The sequence below is a fragment of the Ixodes scapularis genome, unplaced genomic scaffold (genome assembly GCF_016920785.2).
Source record: "Ixodes scapularis isolate PalLabHiFi unplaced genomic scaffold, ASM1692078v2 PGA_scaffold0__279_contigs__length_252992795, whole genome shotgun sequence".
Classification (NCBI taxonomy): Eukaryota; Metazoa; Arthropoda; class Arachnida; order Ixodida; family Ixodidae; genus Ixodes; species Ixodes scapularis.
In genome coordinates this window covers 69,251,844-69,271,293 of record NW_024609835.1, presented here as the reverse complement: position 1 = coordinate 69,271,293, position 19,450 = coordinate 69,251,844, and the positions used below count along the sequence as shown (strand labels likewise).

Below are 19,450 nucleotides of genomic sequence, written 5' to 3'. Positions count from 1 at the left end.
CAAAAGGTGCGCTCTAATTTCTCAATACAGAAATTTAAAAATGTCTTATTTTTTTTTTAATCTTTTTTCGCCCGAGACAGAGGAGTTACCAAGACATGCTGTGGTTTAATTGTCTAAGCATTCGAGAGGATGGCGGCAGCGTCGTCTTTGAATCTTTATTTTATTCATGCCTGCTTTCCCCAGAACTGGATCTGAGCTCATGTAATACGGAGGGCACGCTTTATCTAAGGGATGGAGTTTGTCATATGACGTTCGCAGCTAGATAACCCATATCGCCCAAGTGTAACGGCGCTTGCGATATCTTACGTACTGCAATGCTTTCTAGAGTGGGGAAACTATGACAGGTAAATATTATGCCTGTTGCTTTATGCGCATAAAAAAAGATACAGAACCCAAAATAAATTTTTCTTCTTGACCTAGTCACATTTCGCAAACTATCTCTGAACAACCTTGTCTGTGGAGTGATCAAAATAGATATGAGTGAAATCGTTGTATTGATCTTACAGACCGGCAGAAATGTCTTAAATGAATAATTGACCCTTTCCGAAATTCAGTGCCAACTGGAGGCTGGAGCAGTTTAGGTTTTTTCATACCAATGGTGGAAATGAACTTCTATTTTATTGGGCAACACCACTTTCGGAAGTCAACGGCAGGCGAGGAATTGTTCAATGTGTAGTTCTTTCTTTATCACTTTCAGTTTGATGGTGACAAAGAACCCGTAGTAAGAACAAAGCTCCAACCTACACAGACGCCTCGATAAAACTCCATGCACCAATGAGATTTAGAACAGATTGTGTGTCACCTACAGATTTACTCAATCTCAGTTAGAAATGAAGGCTTACATAGCTTTTGTGCTTCATTCCTACGTCGCATCGTACTAACCCCCAAATGTGCAGGCTTTGCACCATCCGCTTAGGAGCATCTTCAACGTCTTTCTTTATCAGTCACTAGAAGGTCGCCTTTGGTACGGCACGGCTGCCGTTCCACAGATGATGATAGTGATCAACGTGGCCAGACTCATTTTAGGAAAGGGCCTATTCCTGTAAAAATATTTTAGAAGACACCGTATACGCGCTCTATCTTATCTGGATGTCTTCACACTCTCAGTCATCTTTTAAACAAAAACACAAAACTGCTCCTAAGAGAAGATATGTATACTTCATCTTACCTTAGCATGGACTAACTGCGAAGGCCACACGCATGTACTTGAATTTTTTTTAACAAAACAGCGTAAATATGCGCATCAGAAATAACCAATCGAACACATTTGGACCAGTAGCAAGGCCTTAGGATCTTCCACAGAAGAGGTGTAAGAAGCATGTGTCTGTTCATGCTGGTAATGTTGGCGGTCACGAAAGAGCGTACGGCTTACTTGTTGAACCTCCGAATAAGAGGCTTGAGAGAGTGAAAGTCCGGTCTTTCAGCTGGATCTTCGGACCAACATCTGCGAATCATTTGAGCTACTTCCTCGCTGCAGCAGTCTTCTTCGAGAAGAGGTCGGAATGGAACCTTGTGCTCCTTCCGGACATTTTCAACAATTTCTGAAATCAAGAAAATAAAAAAAAAAATAGTGCTTTTAATACATTCAAGGCTAAAATGTGCAAAGCAGTGCCTTGAAGATAAGTGCATGAGTGGGGCAGATATCTCTGATTGGTTCTAATTTTGATCCAGAAGGCATTGAATCAGACTATAACTTCGAAAACTAGGGGGAGCATAAAAATTAACATGACTATAATCATAGTTTAAAAAAATTTAACATTATATAAAATATAAACATATTTGATAAAATATACATTTTTTGTTATAATTAACATATACAATATAAATATAACATATTTTATACTATAATTTTAATCACCGTGATTTGAAAATCCTGATATAGATCAGGGCAATATCACTAAAACAAATAAAATTAACAAAAACACTTTACCGTTTCACGCATAACGTTTTTATTGGCATGTGCATTCATCTTAAAGAAGCAACCATTTTGTTAAAAAAAACTTACTAGGATTTAGGTGAAATTCGTACTTCTAAAAAAATATTAATTAATTAATTAATTTATTCATTTGTTTATTTTCTGTGCTCATGAACAGCTTGACACCTTGATAATGATACACAAAAAATGTTCACAGTTTAGTAATAAATGTCTTAAAAGCTACGAAATTTGGGTTAAAGACATCAATATCTGCTCCCCCGAGGGTATTGTAGAAGTGTTGAATACGGGTCATGGGGCTGGTTTGGGAGATGTGATTAACATGGAAAGTCGGAGAAACCCGCAAAACTCGACTCGGAACGTGAATATTAATAGGAATTGTGAGATCTGGACAATCAATTAATCCATGAACACGTTTGTACAGGAAAACAAGGTTGCGCTCACGCCGTCTGGATCTCAAAGTAGGGCATTTGCATTGTCCCAACAGTCTCGCATAAGAATAATATACAGTACGACCAATGTAACGATCGTCAACAATTCAAAAAAAAAAAAAACGCTTTTCAACATTTTCAATTATCTATTGGCTCGTAGAGCTAATACAATTCCAGACTAGAGAGGAAAACTCCAAGTTGGTCCGGAATAACGAGAAATATAACCGTAGAATACAAGTTGATGTAGAGAACTAACGCGTGATTTTAGAAATTACTCCCAGCCTACGCAAAGAGTCACTTATAAGGTTGTTAACATGTACAGCAAAGTATAACGAAGAATCTATGTATACACCAAGATTACGCGTGCACTCGATTCTTTGCAGGGTATGATTGCCAATATGGTAACAAAAGTTTATTTCTTGTACGTTTCTACAGAAGACATAATAACAGTTTTAGAAGGATTGAGCGTTAACATGTTCTGACGACACCAACTGCACGCACGGCCTAACATCCTCCATAAGTTCTTCACAGCCTTCCAAGGATATGATCTGCCTAAACAGCTTGGCATCATCTGCATATTGCAAGATGAACGAATTGCGAACAATTGAGCTCAAATCAGTAATAAAAACATTTAAAAAGATCGGCCCAAGTATGGAGCCTTACGGCACACCCGAAGAAGAAATATAAGGCTGGGTGTGATGTCCAAGAACACGGACAAAATTGTGTCTACCAGACAAATAATCTAGAAACAGGGAACAAAGGAAGGCAGTCACGCCGTTGGATTCTAGTTTGTGTACAAGGAACGAATGGTCTACCAAGGCAAAGGCCTCAGAAAGGTAAAAATATACAACATTTACCTGTCCACGTTGACACACAGTATATATATATATATATAAAACTGAGAAGAGAAGAACCCTTAGTGAAAACAGCAACCACGGCCGATTTAATCTTCGACGTTTCGGACGGAGTTCGCCTTTCGTCAGGAAGAACTTTTACAGATCAACGCGGGTGGTATTTATACAATGCTACGGTCGAGTCCAAATTTCGGCGGGTTGACGGTTCGAGCTTATATATATATATATATATAGTGAGTGAAGATTGACAAGTGCAGCCGTAATAATATATATATATATATATGACTTTCTTAGATCGTTTTCTACGTGGCCTCCAGATTGTCAGTAGGCTTTCAGAGGCGTATGCTTTGTAACTTCAAGGTTATTCACGCAGAGTTCCATTGCAAGCTCAACAAGGCTTGATAAAAAAGAAAGCAACAAGGATATTTGAAGCGCTGACGTAAACACACGGGCACAGATTCATACTAAGAGATAGAGAGAGAGAGAGAAAGAGAAAGAGAGGAAGCGAAACAAGAGAGGCAGGCAGATAGACCGAGCTATCCGTCTAAAGCCAATATTGTTTCGGTTGGTGTATCCACGTGGCCTCACATGAACCTACGGCCTCCTCTTCAAGGCCAAATAACCATGATGGCGCAAAAAAAACTATTTAAGAAATTGTGGAGAAGCGATTGGAAAACGGCGCTTGGGTTGAAATGTCACTGTTCGCGCGTCACTGGCGTGCAGTTCGTCGTCATTTTTGTTGCTTTCCATATTCGGTGTGCCGGACCTTTTATATTTCGTATCCAGTCAACTGCAGGCGCAATGGGCGCAGTGGCATCACATGCATGAAGTATCCAAAAAAACAGCCGACCCGTTTTTAAAGTTTAGCAAGCAACATTGGCGGTCGCCATTTCCTGGGCACCAAGCGTGGGGTTCCATCCGAGTCTATGCCGAACACGGGCGCAGCCCCAGGTGTCAGATCATAGCCTCCTATACAGGGTGTTTTTTTCTTAGCTTCACCAAATTTAAAAAAAAAAGGAACGTGAGATAGAGTAATTTGAGCCCTGGGGAAGTTGAGTGGTCACGGCGGCCCCTAGAAAAAAGGTGAAATTAGGTAATTAGTTAGCTAATTAACTAAATTGTTTTGATTAACTTTTTAATTTTTCACTTGAGGGCACATCATATATTTAGAGGATTGAAGACCGGCCACAGCATGGTCTAGCCGTGTCGTCAAATATGGATAAAAAAGTCTTAGTAGGCGCAACGGGGAAGAGAAATGTCACTTTAGTAAATGGCGTCAAACTGAAACGAAACAGGAAAGAGTGCCGGTAAAGTTGTCGCTCCGCCCTTCCGGGTACGCGACTCGTCATTATCGCGGCTGGCTCGCCTAAACAAGTGGAACCGGCCGTGATAATGAAAAATCGCGTACCCGGAAGGGCGGAGCAATAACTTTACCGGCACTCTTCCCTGTTTAGTTTCAGTTTGACGCCATTTACTGAAGTGACATTTCTTGACCCCGTTGCGCCTACTAAGACTTTTTTATCCATATTTCACGACACGGCTAGACCCTACTGTAGTCGATCTTCAATCCTCTAAATACATTATGTGACCTGAAGTGAAAAATTAAAAAGGTAATAAAACATTTTAGTTAATTAGCTACCTAATTACCTAATTTCACCTTCTTTCTAGAAGCCGCAATGGCCACTAGCACTTCCCCAGGGCTCAAATTACTCTATCTCACGTTCCCTTTTTTCTTTCTTTTTTTTTTTTTTTGAAAATTTGGTGCAGCTTAAAAAAAAAAACCTGTATATTGACAAAGTCTGGCAGATCGCCACAAGAAGCGGCCGCTCAATTGGAAAAGGTGGAGCGGCAGACAACGGATGAGAGAATGGATGGATGGATGGATGGATGAATACGGCTGAGCCCTTTGGATCGGGCGGTAGCTTACGCCACCTAGCCATTTTGTTTTACCATTTAAGCTTAGAATATTTAAATGTGAAATCTATATTCACTCCGCAGTGCAAAGAAAGTGAGGCTATGAAACCCCCTTGCCATCAGTGGATAAGAAAATACCTAGTTTTCTCTCGATTTCTGCCACCATTCACTTAATCTTTGCTTGGTAATCTCTACAGTCTTGAAATCCACTCTCCCTTCGCTGTCTCTAAAACCCAATGACTTTATTAAGTCTATGTTGTCTTCGGTAGGCATAGGGTGAAGCCCTTTACAGTAGAGTATCAAGTGCTCAGCCGTCTCGTCCTCCTCTCCACAAGCAGTGCACACTGTATCAATTTCCTGGTACTTCACTCTGTATGTTCTGGTTCGCAGAACACCCGTTCTTGCCTCAAACAGCATTGAGCTTCCCCTAGAATTGTCATAAATGCTTTCTTTGGCACTAACCAGGAAAGCTGCATGACTAGCGCCCCGCTGCGGCGAGAGGCCGAAACACACTTCACCCGAGCAAACAAATCTGTTTCGGGTCCTCGCCATTGCAAAAGCTGTGCGCTGACGTGCAGGTTCCCCAAGAAATGGCTCTTTGATGCTATGTGTTACCAGATCCTCGAGCTCCAAACCTGCGACCGGGCACTCTATGGCTCCGTCGTCGAACTGCCAGAATTTGCGAGTATAGAGGAGGCTACGGTCTGATACACGCTCAGGGTACGTGCCCAAGCAATGGCGAAAGCAGATAACTGACGCAGCGGCCACTAGACGGCGCGCACTTTTGAAAACAAGTCGATTCCGCCAGAATCTTCTAGCAGAAGATATAAAGAAACAAAAATGCCGAAGTCGGGGGGGGGGGGGGGGGGGCTATAATCCTGTAATATTACTAATTTATTCCGCGGGCAGTTGTTACATTTTTTTTGTAAACTTATTTATTGTATTACGGCCAATAAAAGTTATTAACTAAATAAATACAAAATACAGCAGTTCTTGTCCAAAGTAGAAAGCGTCGTGGTTTATTTCAGTAACGACGTTTGCAATTAAACTGTAGTTTACAACATCGTTTAGTGCGCAGTAAGTAACTCGATCCATATGATTTTACGTCTAGAAAACCATTAACTGGGAGTTGAATTATATTTAAAGACTTCTAAACAAACATTCCTAATTTATTTATATTATGACTTTTTATCTTGTGTAAAAGTATTCTGGTCAGCACGAGGCCACTTGTTTTAGCAGTTTCCGTGTAAAATTGGTTCGTCCGAGAATGAAAACCATCTTGAATATATTTCGGTATGAAGTTGGGCCGTGGGGGTGCATATTAGTAACAGAAAAACAGGGGACACAAACACAGCGCTCTGTTTGTATTTCGTCTACTTGTCCTTCCGTCTTTTAAGGCGAAAGGTTTATACTTGCCCCTTTACGCGAAAAGCCGGCGGAGTTGTGCCCGAAGATAAACAAAAATACATCATCGAGCACGCCAACAAGCATATCATCAGAAATAAAACACAAAGAAAAGCACAGCAGCGCAAATGCCTCGTCATGGAAGCCGTTGAGTCGGCAAGTGCGCCGCGCGTGCGCAGTGGAAAGCCTGATGTCGCCACCGGATGACAGCTAAAGAGAAAGAAAGGCATGCACCTATACACACCGAATCTAATACCGGCAGAAATAACCTCGTTGCGTGTAGAAACATCACTCAAAAACGTTTCACCCGCGGGAATATAATGCTTTCGCATTCCTACAGGTAAGCAGTCTTAGTGCCTTCGGCGAATATTGTTGCGCTGTTTTCTCTCATATATTTCTCTACAGTATAAACATCTGGCCCCTATGTTTCACATGTATAAATAACTTTAAAAAAAAGTGGTTTGTAAGAAAGGGGGGGGGGGGGGGGGGGGGCGGCGTTTCCCTCAGAGGAAAGATATTGCAAACCATCGACCGCACTCTGAGGATCCCAGGAACCTGCTACAAACATCCTAGCAAGTATTGACCACCTTCGTATTTTTTTTATGTGTTCCTGTGAAAAAGAATATTTGGCAAAGACACTTAAGACTGCTTACGTATCGGAATGCGAAAGCATTCCTATAGACCAGTGTCCGGAAGTGCTCTTTTTAGCCTCGACCGCAGGGAGCAAAAGCGAACAATAATCTCGAACCCAGATGCTCACGGGGAGAGGGGGGGTGGGGGGGGGGGGGGGGGGGGTCTGCGTCGGCATGCGCCGCCGCTTCCCGTTGAGGACTTCTTCGCTGGTGTGCCGACTGCCTTTTCGCCAGCATTGGTCCTGTTTACCGTGGTTTGTGAGTATAGCGCCTGTAATATGAGAGCCGTTTGTCCATACGCCACTTTGCCGCTGTTGGTTTTCATCTAGCCGAGCCAGAAAAAATCTCGCGACGAGTTGACCGCGCCGTAAGTGACGAAGAAGAAGCGAACATGGCGACGGTTTGTGGCTCCGGTGTTGAGTATCTTCAACGTCCACGTGAGAAGATTCCCCTGCCCTTTGAAGTTATTGCAAGCACCACGAGTGGCACGAAAGATGTGGAATCATCGCATCAACTACAAATAAGCAGGCCTCCACGAGCAACAACGATGCCGAGCTGGCGCTCGGCACAGTTCTGTCGTCAGATGTTCTACAACGCCGAGGTATTTTCGTTTTTCATTGGGAATAGCTTCAAGAGTAGGAAATTAATCGATTTCGCGGATTGTTAACGCCGAGGCGAGTGCCCTCTGTCCCAGTGCCGTTATCACGCAAAGTGCAGAGAAAACCGGGTGGCGATGGCGGGGGTGCTCTTTGATCGCTTTGATCTTGCGCCGTCGGGTTCATGGAGTCCGGAGTAAACATACGTACGTGCGTCTGCTGGATCAGTGTTTCGGACTGCCTCAACACTCTTTCTCACGCGCATTTTCCTTGTGAAGCTTAGTAGCTCATTACACCTCGTCGTCGACTGCGCTCATTTGACTACGACGGACGAGCCTGCGTGATGTGAATTTCACTGCCTAAGATCCTTGGTGTGCTGTAACGAGGGCTAATAAGATATCACCGCGAACTTCTGAACGAACGAGTCAAAGTTTCGTCTGTTGTCATAACTGATCGCCTGTCACAATATTAATCAGTAGCGTTCCTAGACTCCGCCCCCATAGGCACCCTGCGTCGTTGCCCGATAGTGTCTCCTGGTACATCGTAGAATTCCAGCTCCCACTTCAAGTAAGTACCTTCCTTTAGAACTGGCAATTAATAGTTCCGAACCCAGACGCTCGCAGCGTGTGTGTGTTTGTGAGTGTATGTGGGGAGGGGGGGGGGGGCGCGTGCTAACATACTCGGAGCCCTCGTTTGCGGCGCTTCGCGGCGGCAGACAAGGCGCCACATTACAAAAGAAAGCTAATCCGAGCTGTCTATGTAACTAGACCCATTCGCTAGTCATTCGATGTAACGTCGTGGTCTCGTTTTCATTTCTCTAAAACGGCGTTCAATCAAGTGAACGCCGCCCACTTATTTCGGCTCGGCAGAGCCGCGCCGCCGCAGAAAGGCAAGCAGATCGCGAAAATCGGTCTCAAACGTGCCACGAATGTAATGTCGTATACAAGAAGCCAACAATCAAGCATTTGAAAGCTACAAGAAAGCGGTAGCGAAATATTTACTACGCAATGAACCAGCAGACACCGAGAAACATATTAAGTGAAGAAAGTTTTTTTCTTGTTTTCTTGATCGAGATGGGTTCTCCAATGTTCACGACATCTGTTGAAGAACGGGCCGCGGAGGCTTCTGGTGAAGACATCTTTCACGATGTGCCGGTGTATTCAGACGGCCTGCCGCATTCAGCTCCCCAAAACAACGCCACCAACGCAGCCCCCCCCCCCTCTCCTCGCCCCCCCCCCCCCCTTTTTCCTGCCTGCCAGTTCTCTCCGCGTGGTGGCGCGAGCGTAGATAAACATGGCGGCGCCCTGGAATTGGCGCGGACACTGGTCCATACGCCGCGCATTCCTACAAGCAGCGCGCCACATGTGCCTATCGCACACTGCGCTTGGGCGGTGATATCACCGTGCAAGGTTCGCTGCGCAGGCGCGGCGAACTTTGCCGGCTCCACGACAGCTTCCGTGACGAAGCATTGAGTTGCTGTGCTTTTCTTTGTGTTTTATTTCCGAGGTGCGTCCGCGTTGACATTGAGCGGCCGCGCCGGCTTCCGTGTCAAGGCATCTGATATACGTCGCAGCCAATTTAGGTGCCGTTGTTCGAGGTTACAGAAGCCGCCGGCTCCGATCCATGGGAGAGTTGATGTTTTTGCATTAATACACGCTAAATGAAGCTTCCCGATTTTGCATAAATTAATAGCGATAGTAAGCATTCGTAATGTCATATAGTGCTGGGTTTGCTTGATTTCATTAGCTTATGTACAAATTTACGCTCAAAAAAGTATAAACAAATATTTAATTCACCATGTATGTCACGTTAAATGTCTTCGTCAAAACAAACTTTTAGCCATCGCTCGAGCGAACTATGTAGCGGGACTCGGTTTTTGTACCCGATAACCAAAGCTTGGTGGGACAGACGATACATTTCCTTTCATTCGCAGAAACAGTTCCGGTAGAAGAGTAATGTATTCCATAACAAATATATCCCGTGATAAACTCAAAGACCACCGAGATCCTTATAGAAACCGACGTAATGAACACACCATCGAAGGGGGCTCAGCCTCCCAAGATATTCGGGGAGCCCGTTTCATAATCCAGAGAGAAAATAAAAATCCTCAAAATGGCTCACTACGACCTCGAATTGGACGTCATAACTTAACGTTGTTGCGATGTTCTTTATTGTGTGTCCACCTGCTTTGTTATGGAATTGTAATGCGCCTTGTGTACGGTGTCCGTCTTACATTCATACACTTTCGTTGGTGCCGTGTGGTTACGTTCTTTATTGAGGAGGCAATACAAGAATTCAATTAAGAGGAAAAGGTAGTTGTAATTAAGTATAAAACGTATTGAGTTTTAAACAACAACTACCCTTTTAGTGCTTCATGCTTCGGCGGAAAATACAAAATACTGCACATAATAATTAAACTTTAAGACATTCCGTAGTCCTCCCAAGAAAAAAAACAAACGTAAAAGATTAAAGATGCAGAGTCACTCTCGCTTATTTACAGAATAACATCCCAGCGTGCTTCCTTCGCAGCCTAAAACGCATATTCTTGTCGCTTTGGGAAACGAGCGAACCACGCGGCCATATGCAGGTATGCTGAAAAAGGCACCGGCCAGAAGGCCGTTTCTGCAGTGATTTATTTCTATAAGGGACGAGTCGTAACTCCCGTAAGAGCATTACCTTCATGTCTGTATTCAAAAATGAATAAGTCAGGTAAATGTGAACGCGCTCACCCTTGAACATAGCTCGTAAATTCTAGGACTCTCCAAAAGACGCATTGATAAATGTTTGCGCATACCCGATTTATATTTAAGCCGGTGATAAAAACATGTTCCCAATGTTTACGTTTGTGTGTGTGTGTGTTCATCCCTTAATTTATTCTAACAAACTCCTGATCGTCATCTAGGCTACCTTCGGTATATAAACTTAAAAAATGTCTCCAAATCATTGTTAACACAACTGAAAGCTGGAGGAATCTCCAGTCAAATAAGAACTTTTAATTCTCGAGTACGAGCATGAAACTATTCAATACAGCGCTATATTCTGAAATGTTTATTTATATACATTTACTCGTTTATGTAACATCGAACCGCTGCAAGGCGCAATTATTTCAGCAATAATTGTCACACTCGAAATCAGTATATTGGCACTTGCTGAAGCGCACTGCTGGTTTTGTGTGCTACTCACGACACACATCGAGCGGACATTTTGTACAGAGATGGCCAGAAATAATGTATTTCACGCAAAAAAACTCAAGGAATGAGGAACTTGTTAACGAGGAGCTCGTTAAACAAGGAACTTGTTTAACGAGCAAACATTTAGGAGCATGGTTTTCCTACCTATAGCAGGCGTCTGCAAAAGAAGGACGTCTGTGTCACGCAAAAGCCAAGAGCTGGCGGCTGCTGTTGACATACAGCCGAAATAACTTGACAACAGAATATTTATTATTGGACTTGTTCCAGTCCAGTGGAATGTGTTAGTTAAAATAGCAAAACCAAGCAGGTAAGGGCCAAGGTGCAGGCACTGATCTGCGATGATCAGCGTCTACTTCCTGGTTCTACTTGCCTCCAGGGTTTTGAATATATATCGGCAGTTGCGCAAGTAAGACAGTCAAAATCATTTTCTTAATTTTCTATTTCCTTGATGTAAGTTAATTTTTATAAAGATTGAGTCGGAAATTCACATTTTTTATCACTTCTACACATAATCTTAGCGTACGTCATGCGCTGAGAATCTGATTTTCGCGGTCCCTTCAAAGAAGCAACAATTCGTTTGACTTACGTGTTGGAATGTGATAGATTACCTTTAGGGCAGAGATCGAGCGGTCCAAGAAAGAAAGGTCCCTGCCTGAGGACAATCTCGTGGGCGATGATGGCGAACGAGTAGACGTCACCTTTTTGCGTGCCGGCTGAAGGAGCGTCGCAGGCCCGTTGCAGCTCGGGTGCCGTCCACAGCATACCTAAAGTAGAAACAAATTCACAATAAACCATTCGTGCAGACACCCATATCAGCGAGCAAACTAGCAGCTCTATGGTTGCAGTGTCTCCGACATTTCTATCTTCCACAACAAAACACGCTTATACACCTTATAATGCTCTAAGCTGAAGACAACGAATATATTGGTTATTTGTTCTGCTACTATTGAGTATAGAGCGGTACAACGTGCTTAGCCTTAGCAAGCGGTGAGATTGCTAATTTCATATTCGCAAATTAATTATATTAAAAACAGAATTTGAATAAAATCCTTTTTATTTTGCCTAAAAACCATCAAAATAGAGAACGTCAGAGCTGGAAATTGGTTCCATCTGTTACAGGTAATACGACTACATAATAAAAGTTTCTTAGACACCAACTCTGCAGGGTGACATTGTGTCTACAAATGTAACTAAGATTTTTTGAATGTATGAGTGAAAAACTTCTTAGTGAGCGCGTTGGTAATGATGCAGGTTTAGAAAGAGTTATACACCTATATGAGTGAAATATCTCATTGTTTGACAACTTCCGATGAAAGAAATTCCGGTTTGATTCCACATTTTCTTATGTTAGATAATCTAAACCTCTACAAGGGCATCTGGGTGCCTTATACTCAATACTCATTCCAGCTGAAAGTTAAAGTCCTGCATGAGTAACTACAATTGGGTCTTCTTTTGGAGACGCGGTAAATACCTGCTTGCGGCATAAACATTTTAGAGGTGGTTTCTTTGGGGATTTTCGATTATGTCCAGAAAAAAGACAGCAAGAAGCAGACATCTTTTTGGGGTTTATTTGTGTTCTTTGTGTCTCCAGGCCTGCGAGTTTCAAGAGCCCCGAAAAAACCGTCTTACATATTGTATATTGGTGCCCTCTTTGTAGTCTCTATAGATATTATGTACTTCCCCCTCCCCTTAAGAATTTATGTTAGACTGTCTGCTGAGTATAATCCTGTTAAGTGTAGGGAGTTGCAAAATATGAGGGCTTAACATAAGGGGCGTATACATCGTCTTTGCTATTGATTACGAGGTCAAATCTGTGTCTGTCTTTTGATTACGAGATTCTGTCTTTGGTATTAAGGCGGCAGCGGTTTCCATTAATGTCTTCGTAAAACAAAAACGCGAGTTAAATGTTTTGTTTTCGTATTTCTTCTGCCTGCTTTAGTGACAATACGGCGTACATTGTCAAAGAATTGTCAGAGTTTTGACATACATCTCGGGCATAGCGTTCATTGTTCGATCGGCCAAAAGGAAGTCTGATAGCAACCTCATTATAGAGCTATTAACGAGCTCGTGGTCCCCCGAAGGCTTCCTTGATGGCCATGTAAGTGCCAAGGAGCCTAGCAGATACTGGGAAAATTCATTCTTTCAGGTTTCCAGGGGTTATCACCGTCAATTTTAGATAGCTTTCCACAGAACCGTTGGATCGCGGGTGCTATGCAGGGGTTTCTAGCTTTGTCATTCCAGGAGATCTGGCGTGCTATGTAGGTAAGGAGCAATTCAAATTGTTCTCGACCAGTAAGACCGCCGCCTTCATTTTCATTTATTAATGTCAAAATGAAGGCGGCAGCTCTGGCTGACGCAGTGATGTCCGTTATTACGTCGCCACTTGCCACCTCGTCAACGTTTTTATGCAGGTCGCATGGTGTCACTTCTTCTGCGATGGTGGAAAGGGACGACAAAGCTCAGATGTATTTTAGATCCACGCAATGTGCTGGAGATAAATCTTGGTCTGTGGCACAGGGTTCCACTGTACCTTTGCCGACTGACAGTGCATGCACCAGCAAGCCAAGTTTTCGATGACTGGCTTTATGCGGTGTCAGACATTTCGGTTCGTGATGAGCGTTTGTGTTCCCCGAAAACCTGGATGTGACGGGCTGTGGGAGACATTTAAAGTATTCGAAGTATAGGAGCGGGCACAAATGATAAGCTTTTCAGTTGCGACATGGCCAGGGTCAACATTTTTGCCGTGGAAAGCTCATGTCCTTCTGTTGAACATATAATGATGTCTGCAGCACTTTGAGCAACGTGTCGTCGATTTGAACACAAGCAAGTTCTACAGGGTCCAAAAAAAAAAACGAGAGAAAGAAGATTATATAAATGCGACAGAAAGCATCGGGAAGCAGGTACTCCAGGTGTTCTACGTGTCAGATATCAGTCGTGAATCTCGTCATGAGGACAAGGTCACGATTTTCCGGTTGTCTGTAGAGGTCCCCCGTTAACATAGAATTGGTCAGGTGGCGACCTGTCCAGATGGCGAAGTTTCATTCTCAAACAAACTGTCTGAAGAAGCAAACAACTAAGTAGCCAGCCAGCAACTCGACTCCTTCTCACCGCTCTCTTGCGGAATTGCGAGAGTTCCAAATACCTGAAAACATATTATTTTACTTTGTGTAGCAGTCACATCTGTATTATGATTATTACAAAACCGTACCTTCAATGTCACAACAAATAAAATTATGTCAATAGAAGAATAAAAAAGAAAAAAATCCTATTGATCTTGAAGACTGCGAATCTTTCTAATTATTATCTTGGTCGCAATGAATGACGTTATTAACCCCTTGTGTGTGTGTGTGCGATGCGTAGTTTTTTTATAATAACCTTGAATGCACTCCAGTGAATCAGTGTGTATATTAAGCTACTTGACTTACAGTAGAATAATGCCGAACGAATCTTTTTCTTTATTTTCCTGCTTAAATCACAAGTACAAACGAAACTGCAATGCCAACTGAAGGATCGCAGCATTTCTTGCAATCATATCTCGTCGAGGCAGTCGTCCACGGGCTCCCGAGTAAAACGAAGTATTACGATCCTTTCTCTAGGCTGCTCCTCGGGTGAACGCCGTTATTTGTACAAGCCCCTGCTGAGCAATCGACCGACAACAAAAAGGTCGCTTACAGCCTCCCTGAGCAGACAGGGCTTTGTTTGAGCAATCCGATCGCCGAGGACGCAGCATTAGTTTCCTTTGACGGCAGAAAGAGACTAGAAGGAACGGAAAAAGAATTCAGGACCTTCGATTTATCTTACTGCAAACCATCAGAAACGCTTTTTTTTTTTTTTTTTTTTTTTGCTTCAAGAAGAAGGAAGGAATAGTCTGGATCGGGGTCAACCCAGGTTTGATCCGTAGGGCCGAATGCGAATCACATGAACCTCCATTTGCGTACAACCTATACTTTTTTTTAGCGGCATCCCTATAACATCTTGCGTCCATCTTGTGGGCTCCAACAAAAAAGCTATAAAAAGGCGCCCACATCACTTCAACCGTGTACAGTCGCGGCGCCATGCATGCTTCCCCCCGACGTTGTGGGAAAACGGGGAAACAAGGAAGAATACATATAACCGTGTAATGAGGATCAGCAGTTCTCATTAGCGGAGAAGCTTAAACAAATATACGGTCTCCGACAGAGAGGCCAGGCCCTATCCGTCGGCCGTCCCAAGAAAGCGCCCTCACGTGTTGGTCCTCAAGCAACACTGGTGCGGCGCTTGTCAGCTACCTTCCCCGCTCTCGCCATTGAAGAAAAAAAAGGGGCATCCTTCAGATTGGTAAAGCTAAGCAACTGTGTTAATTTTAAAATAAATAATTACAAAGCATATGGAATGTAAATTTTATTTTTCATAGCATAAAAATAATGTACAATGAGAAATCACTTGGTGACAAAATTTGAAAAATTTGGCGAAGACCTTAGCAAACATGCATGACAATATTTAAATACTGAAGGAGCGCACCCACACAGTCCCGGGAAGCTACACCTAAGTTGCGTGAACTTTTTGGCTCAGGCGGTTTATGTGCTATCTTTCTTGCTTTTAGCGCGATGGTAGACAAAGTAAAGCGAGTGAAGACCAAAATCATCTCCTGTGCTTTTTTCGGTGCTTGTCAGCGCGATGGAAATACGGGATAGTGTCCCTTCATTATTGGTCCAGTCGAGGTCCGAGTAGACCAATTCTGTAATGGGGTTTTTGGATGTCCTGCTTACGAAGCTAGGGGAAACTTTTTAGTGCAATGCTCTTGTGCTCGTGGTACTTTCCAAATGACGACTACTTCATACTTGCTAGCTAAGTAATTTTTTATGTGACAGTGTAAAATAATAAAAAATGGACGGAACAGACCTCAGACTACGGTTTACTGGGACAACTTTTGCAGTTTGTGGAAGAAGCTCAAAATTTTTGGAAAACCTGTGTATGCGTTTCGCACTTTTAGAAAGCAAAAGCGTACAATATTTTGAATTTGGTACTTGTATATTAAACATACTTCACGTTTGTATACCATAATGACCGGACTGACTCAGCAGTTAAAGTAGAGCTAATGCCGCGCGTAACGTCCCATAAAAACAATACGCAACAGGTGTAATAAAGGTGTACTTTAGATTACGTATATATGTATATCGCAGTCTATTTGAAATAACCTTTAATGCTATTTTGTGTTTATTAAAGAGAAAAACAGACACAGTGTCAATGCATTGCTTTTTTTCCAAAGGAAGCGAAGAATCAATAGGCTGGCATTCCCTCAGTTTAGTTTTGAGTCGAGTGGGTTGTTGCAGCTTGTGCTTCGTATGTTTGTCGCCGCATTGGTTAATCTTGTTCCTGCTCCCCGCACGGTTGAATAAAGCACACCTTAGCAGTACTTGAAGTAAAGCGAAATAAATGAAAGGTGATGTACTTCAAGTAAAGTAGTAAGTACAGTGGGTACTACGCTCTTGAAGTAAAGGGGTATCAATACAATGCGCTTTCATAGCAAACCACAAGTACTTTTTAGCAGAATCTTATATGATGCCCTTTCGTACAGAAATTTTTTAACTAGTATGCATTTCTTTAGGCTTAATAGGGGGTGCACCAGTTATATCCGGAAGTGGCAACGAATATTGGATAAAGTCAAGTGGCCACAGAGCAGTTATTTTTGCAAATGGTGCCAAATTCCGTAGTATCTCCGTCATCTGAATTTGGCGCCGCTTGCACTGGCTCGTTGCAGTCAAGGGGTCAAGCGTACTAGGAGAGAGCATGACGTCAGGCCTGTAGCTTCCGCAAGCAATATTTTTGTAGAGGAGTATCCTCAAATTAAGAAAAAGAGTGAGTGTGCAGCTGAGCTGGTGATGATTACTAATAATGTGACACCTAATACTCTGGTGCAGAAAAAATTTAAAGACCTTTCAAGTCGAAGGAATAGACTACGGAGGAGAATGTCTAAAATCATTGAGACGCTCTACTCTTGTCTTTTTCTTCGAATTGAAAGTTTCGTTATTTTTTGTGCACCACAGTCTCAGGTGTTACGTTATGATTAATTGTCATATTCTAATACTTGAACCTCTTCGCTTGCGATGTCCGGGCGAGATATAGCGAAAGTTCGAAAAGTTACGGGAAAACGGCCCTAGAGCAAAAGCAGCAATGCGTCGTCTGTTTGCGTTTCTGGTGATAGTAGAATATCCCTCCCCGTATTTCTTCAGAGTTGATAACGCATCATTTTGTGATACAAATTTAACAAGACCAAAATTAGGGGATGTATTTTTGAAGTCGGAAGGTGTACTTTGCTCGGGAAGTACCAGAAAAAATACTTACACTAAGGTACAGGGACTTACTCAGATATTCTACTTCAAATAAACTAATGCTTTCTAAACCTACTTGAAGTAGTATTTTGAGTACAATGTACATAAAGTACTTCCCAACAGTGGCTCACCGGTAAGTTCTTCGATACAGGGAATAAATGGAACTTTTTTTTAATAACCGATTTTGGGAAAATTTGTTTCACTAAACCTACAGTGGCCAGCCAGCGACATGCGTTTACAAAGGAAATGTGTCTGCTTTACGATGCGTGGTGCGCGATCTTGCAGCGCAAGAAATCCGCTAAAACATCATGACCACTTTGCGTCCAAGGACTGTACTGTTTCTAAAAATGCAGCGGTAGTTTTACCGTGTGTTTATATTTTTCAAATTTGTCAGCCCAGCAAGCATATCTTCTGGTGATCCTTTAAGAGTTTCGGACTTGCGAGTTATATTTTTAAGTTGATACGGCTAGCGGCCACATGAATCTTTGATGTTTGTAGACAACGTCAAATCATCATACGCTTGCCGGCGTTCTACCTCGTACTGCGGTACCTCGTAACTTAATTTCATTTATTATACCCCTAACGCGCCCATCGGACTTTACATAAAAGGAGGATAATAAAACAGAGCAAATTCAAAATTGTAAAAACACACGCATAATAAAAAGAAACGTACATGTTGCTACGTGTTTATGAAAGTTGCAAATGCAGCTCTAAAGCTTAATGATTCCTAAATAATTGCAATGTTATCAGGTAGAAAGATCTATACAGAAATGAATAACTGAAAACATGAAAATATGAAGGTTTTTGCATGGTGTGACCACTTCAATCATTTTGAGCATTGTCAGTACGTGGGGATATGTAGAAGGCAGCCGGACAATACAAATCTCTCCTTGATTGCGGAATGATAATACAAAGTGTATAGTGATGCAAGTCTAGATACGTTTTTCCTCTGCACGAGAAAAGAAATATCAAGTTCGTTCTTCAGTTTTGTAATGCTTGTGTGTGTGTGTAGGTTTTTAAAATGAAGCTATTGGCTTCAATTTAGACACATTCTAATATCCTTTCGCCACGGGTAAAATAACTTTATTCCACAATAGACTTATTGAAAATTGCACACAAAGTTCAATAATAAATAATACTGTACAAAACACAATTATAGCCGATGTAGTCAATAACAAATAATGCCGGGTTTTCTACGAAGGCCGGTATTGAAATACGGGCATCAGACGATTAGCGAACGGCATTGCGTCAGATGTTGAAATTTTCCTTCAACCCCGCATATCTACGCTGTTTGTCAGAACAACTAGGCTGCTTATATCTGCTCGCTCATAGTTTTTTTTTTAATTTCGGGGGCATCTAGATCGTTCATGTGATTTGTGGGACTCAGCCAAGCTTTATGCTGTGATATACGAAAGAAAAATGACATCTCCGCAGCCGTCATAGCTTACTTTCAGTGTCACTGCTCTCGTTTTCGGCCTCAATGCAGACTCCCGAAACCCATTGTGGGGGCAGCAGATGTCATGATTCGGGCCTTCGTTTTTAATCTGAAGGGGAAATGCCTGTAGGGCTCCGCTGGTATTGCGAATGACAGGAGGCTGTCACGGTGAACCCCATGACGCTAAATGAGCACCGATTGTGTTAAAATAGTTTCTGATATACCTTATCATTTGGCCTCAAATTTGTTCGTTATACCTTGTGAGAAAGCGGTATGAAGTCACATCTCTCTAAATAGCAGCATTTTAGAATGTTTAATACTATTATATAGGGTTCTATCCAGCATTCTTCACAGCATAAAGACCCGCTTTTCTTTCCTCTAATGTTGTGAAAAACTAAAATTCTTCCCTCATATGTTATAATTTGTGGGATATAGGAAGGTGTGACTCTGTAACCCTCTAACAGGCCATTTTGTGTACACAACCTAAGTACTTTAGTCTTAGGGATAGAGAATAAAAGTGCTTCTAGACGAAAGTTTAATATTTGTAGTAATTTCGGGAGTTTGTCCAGCGTAGTATAATTACCTGGTCCACACGAAATAAAGAGAAACTAAAAAAGTATTACCAGCTGATCTCTGCATAAAACAAAACAAATTATGATTCCCCACTCAATGTTGTTTATACATATTTTAATTTCCAGGAAAAAGTTAATGCTTTCGTTATTGTGGTCGGCGAACTTAGGAGGATACAG

The 19,450-nt window shown here is 42.4% G+C and overlaps 1 protein-coding gene across 1 annotated transcript in view; it reads right to left on the bottom strand.

Annotated features, from left to right (window-relative positions):
- Window positions 1-19,450, bottom strand: part of LOC8043723 (atrial natriuretic peptide receptor 1) — a 214,104-nt gene that overhangs the window by 39,199 nt on the left and 155,455 nt on the right. Inside the window, exons 14-15 of the mRNA XM_042292130.1 lie at window positions 11,564-11,719; window positions 1,373-1,541 (exon numbers count right to left, since the gene is read on the bottom strand). Coding sequence (XP_042148064.1) covers window positions 1,373-1,541; window positions 11,564-11,719 — 325 coding nt within the window. The remainder of the gene's footprint in view (window positions 1-1,372; window positions 1,542-11,563; window positions 11,720-19,450) is intronic.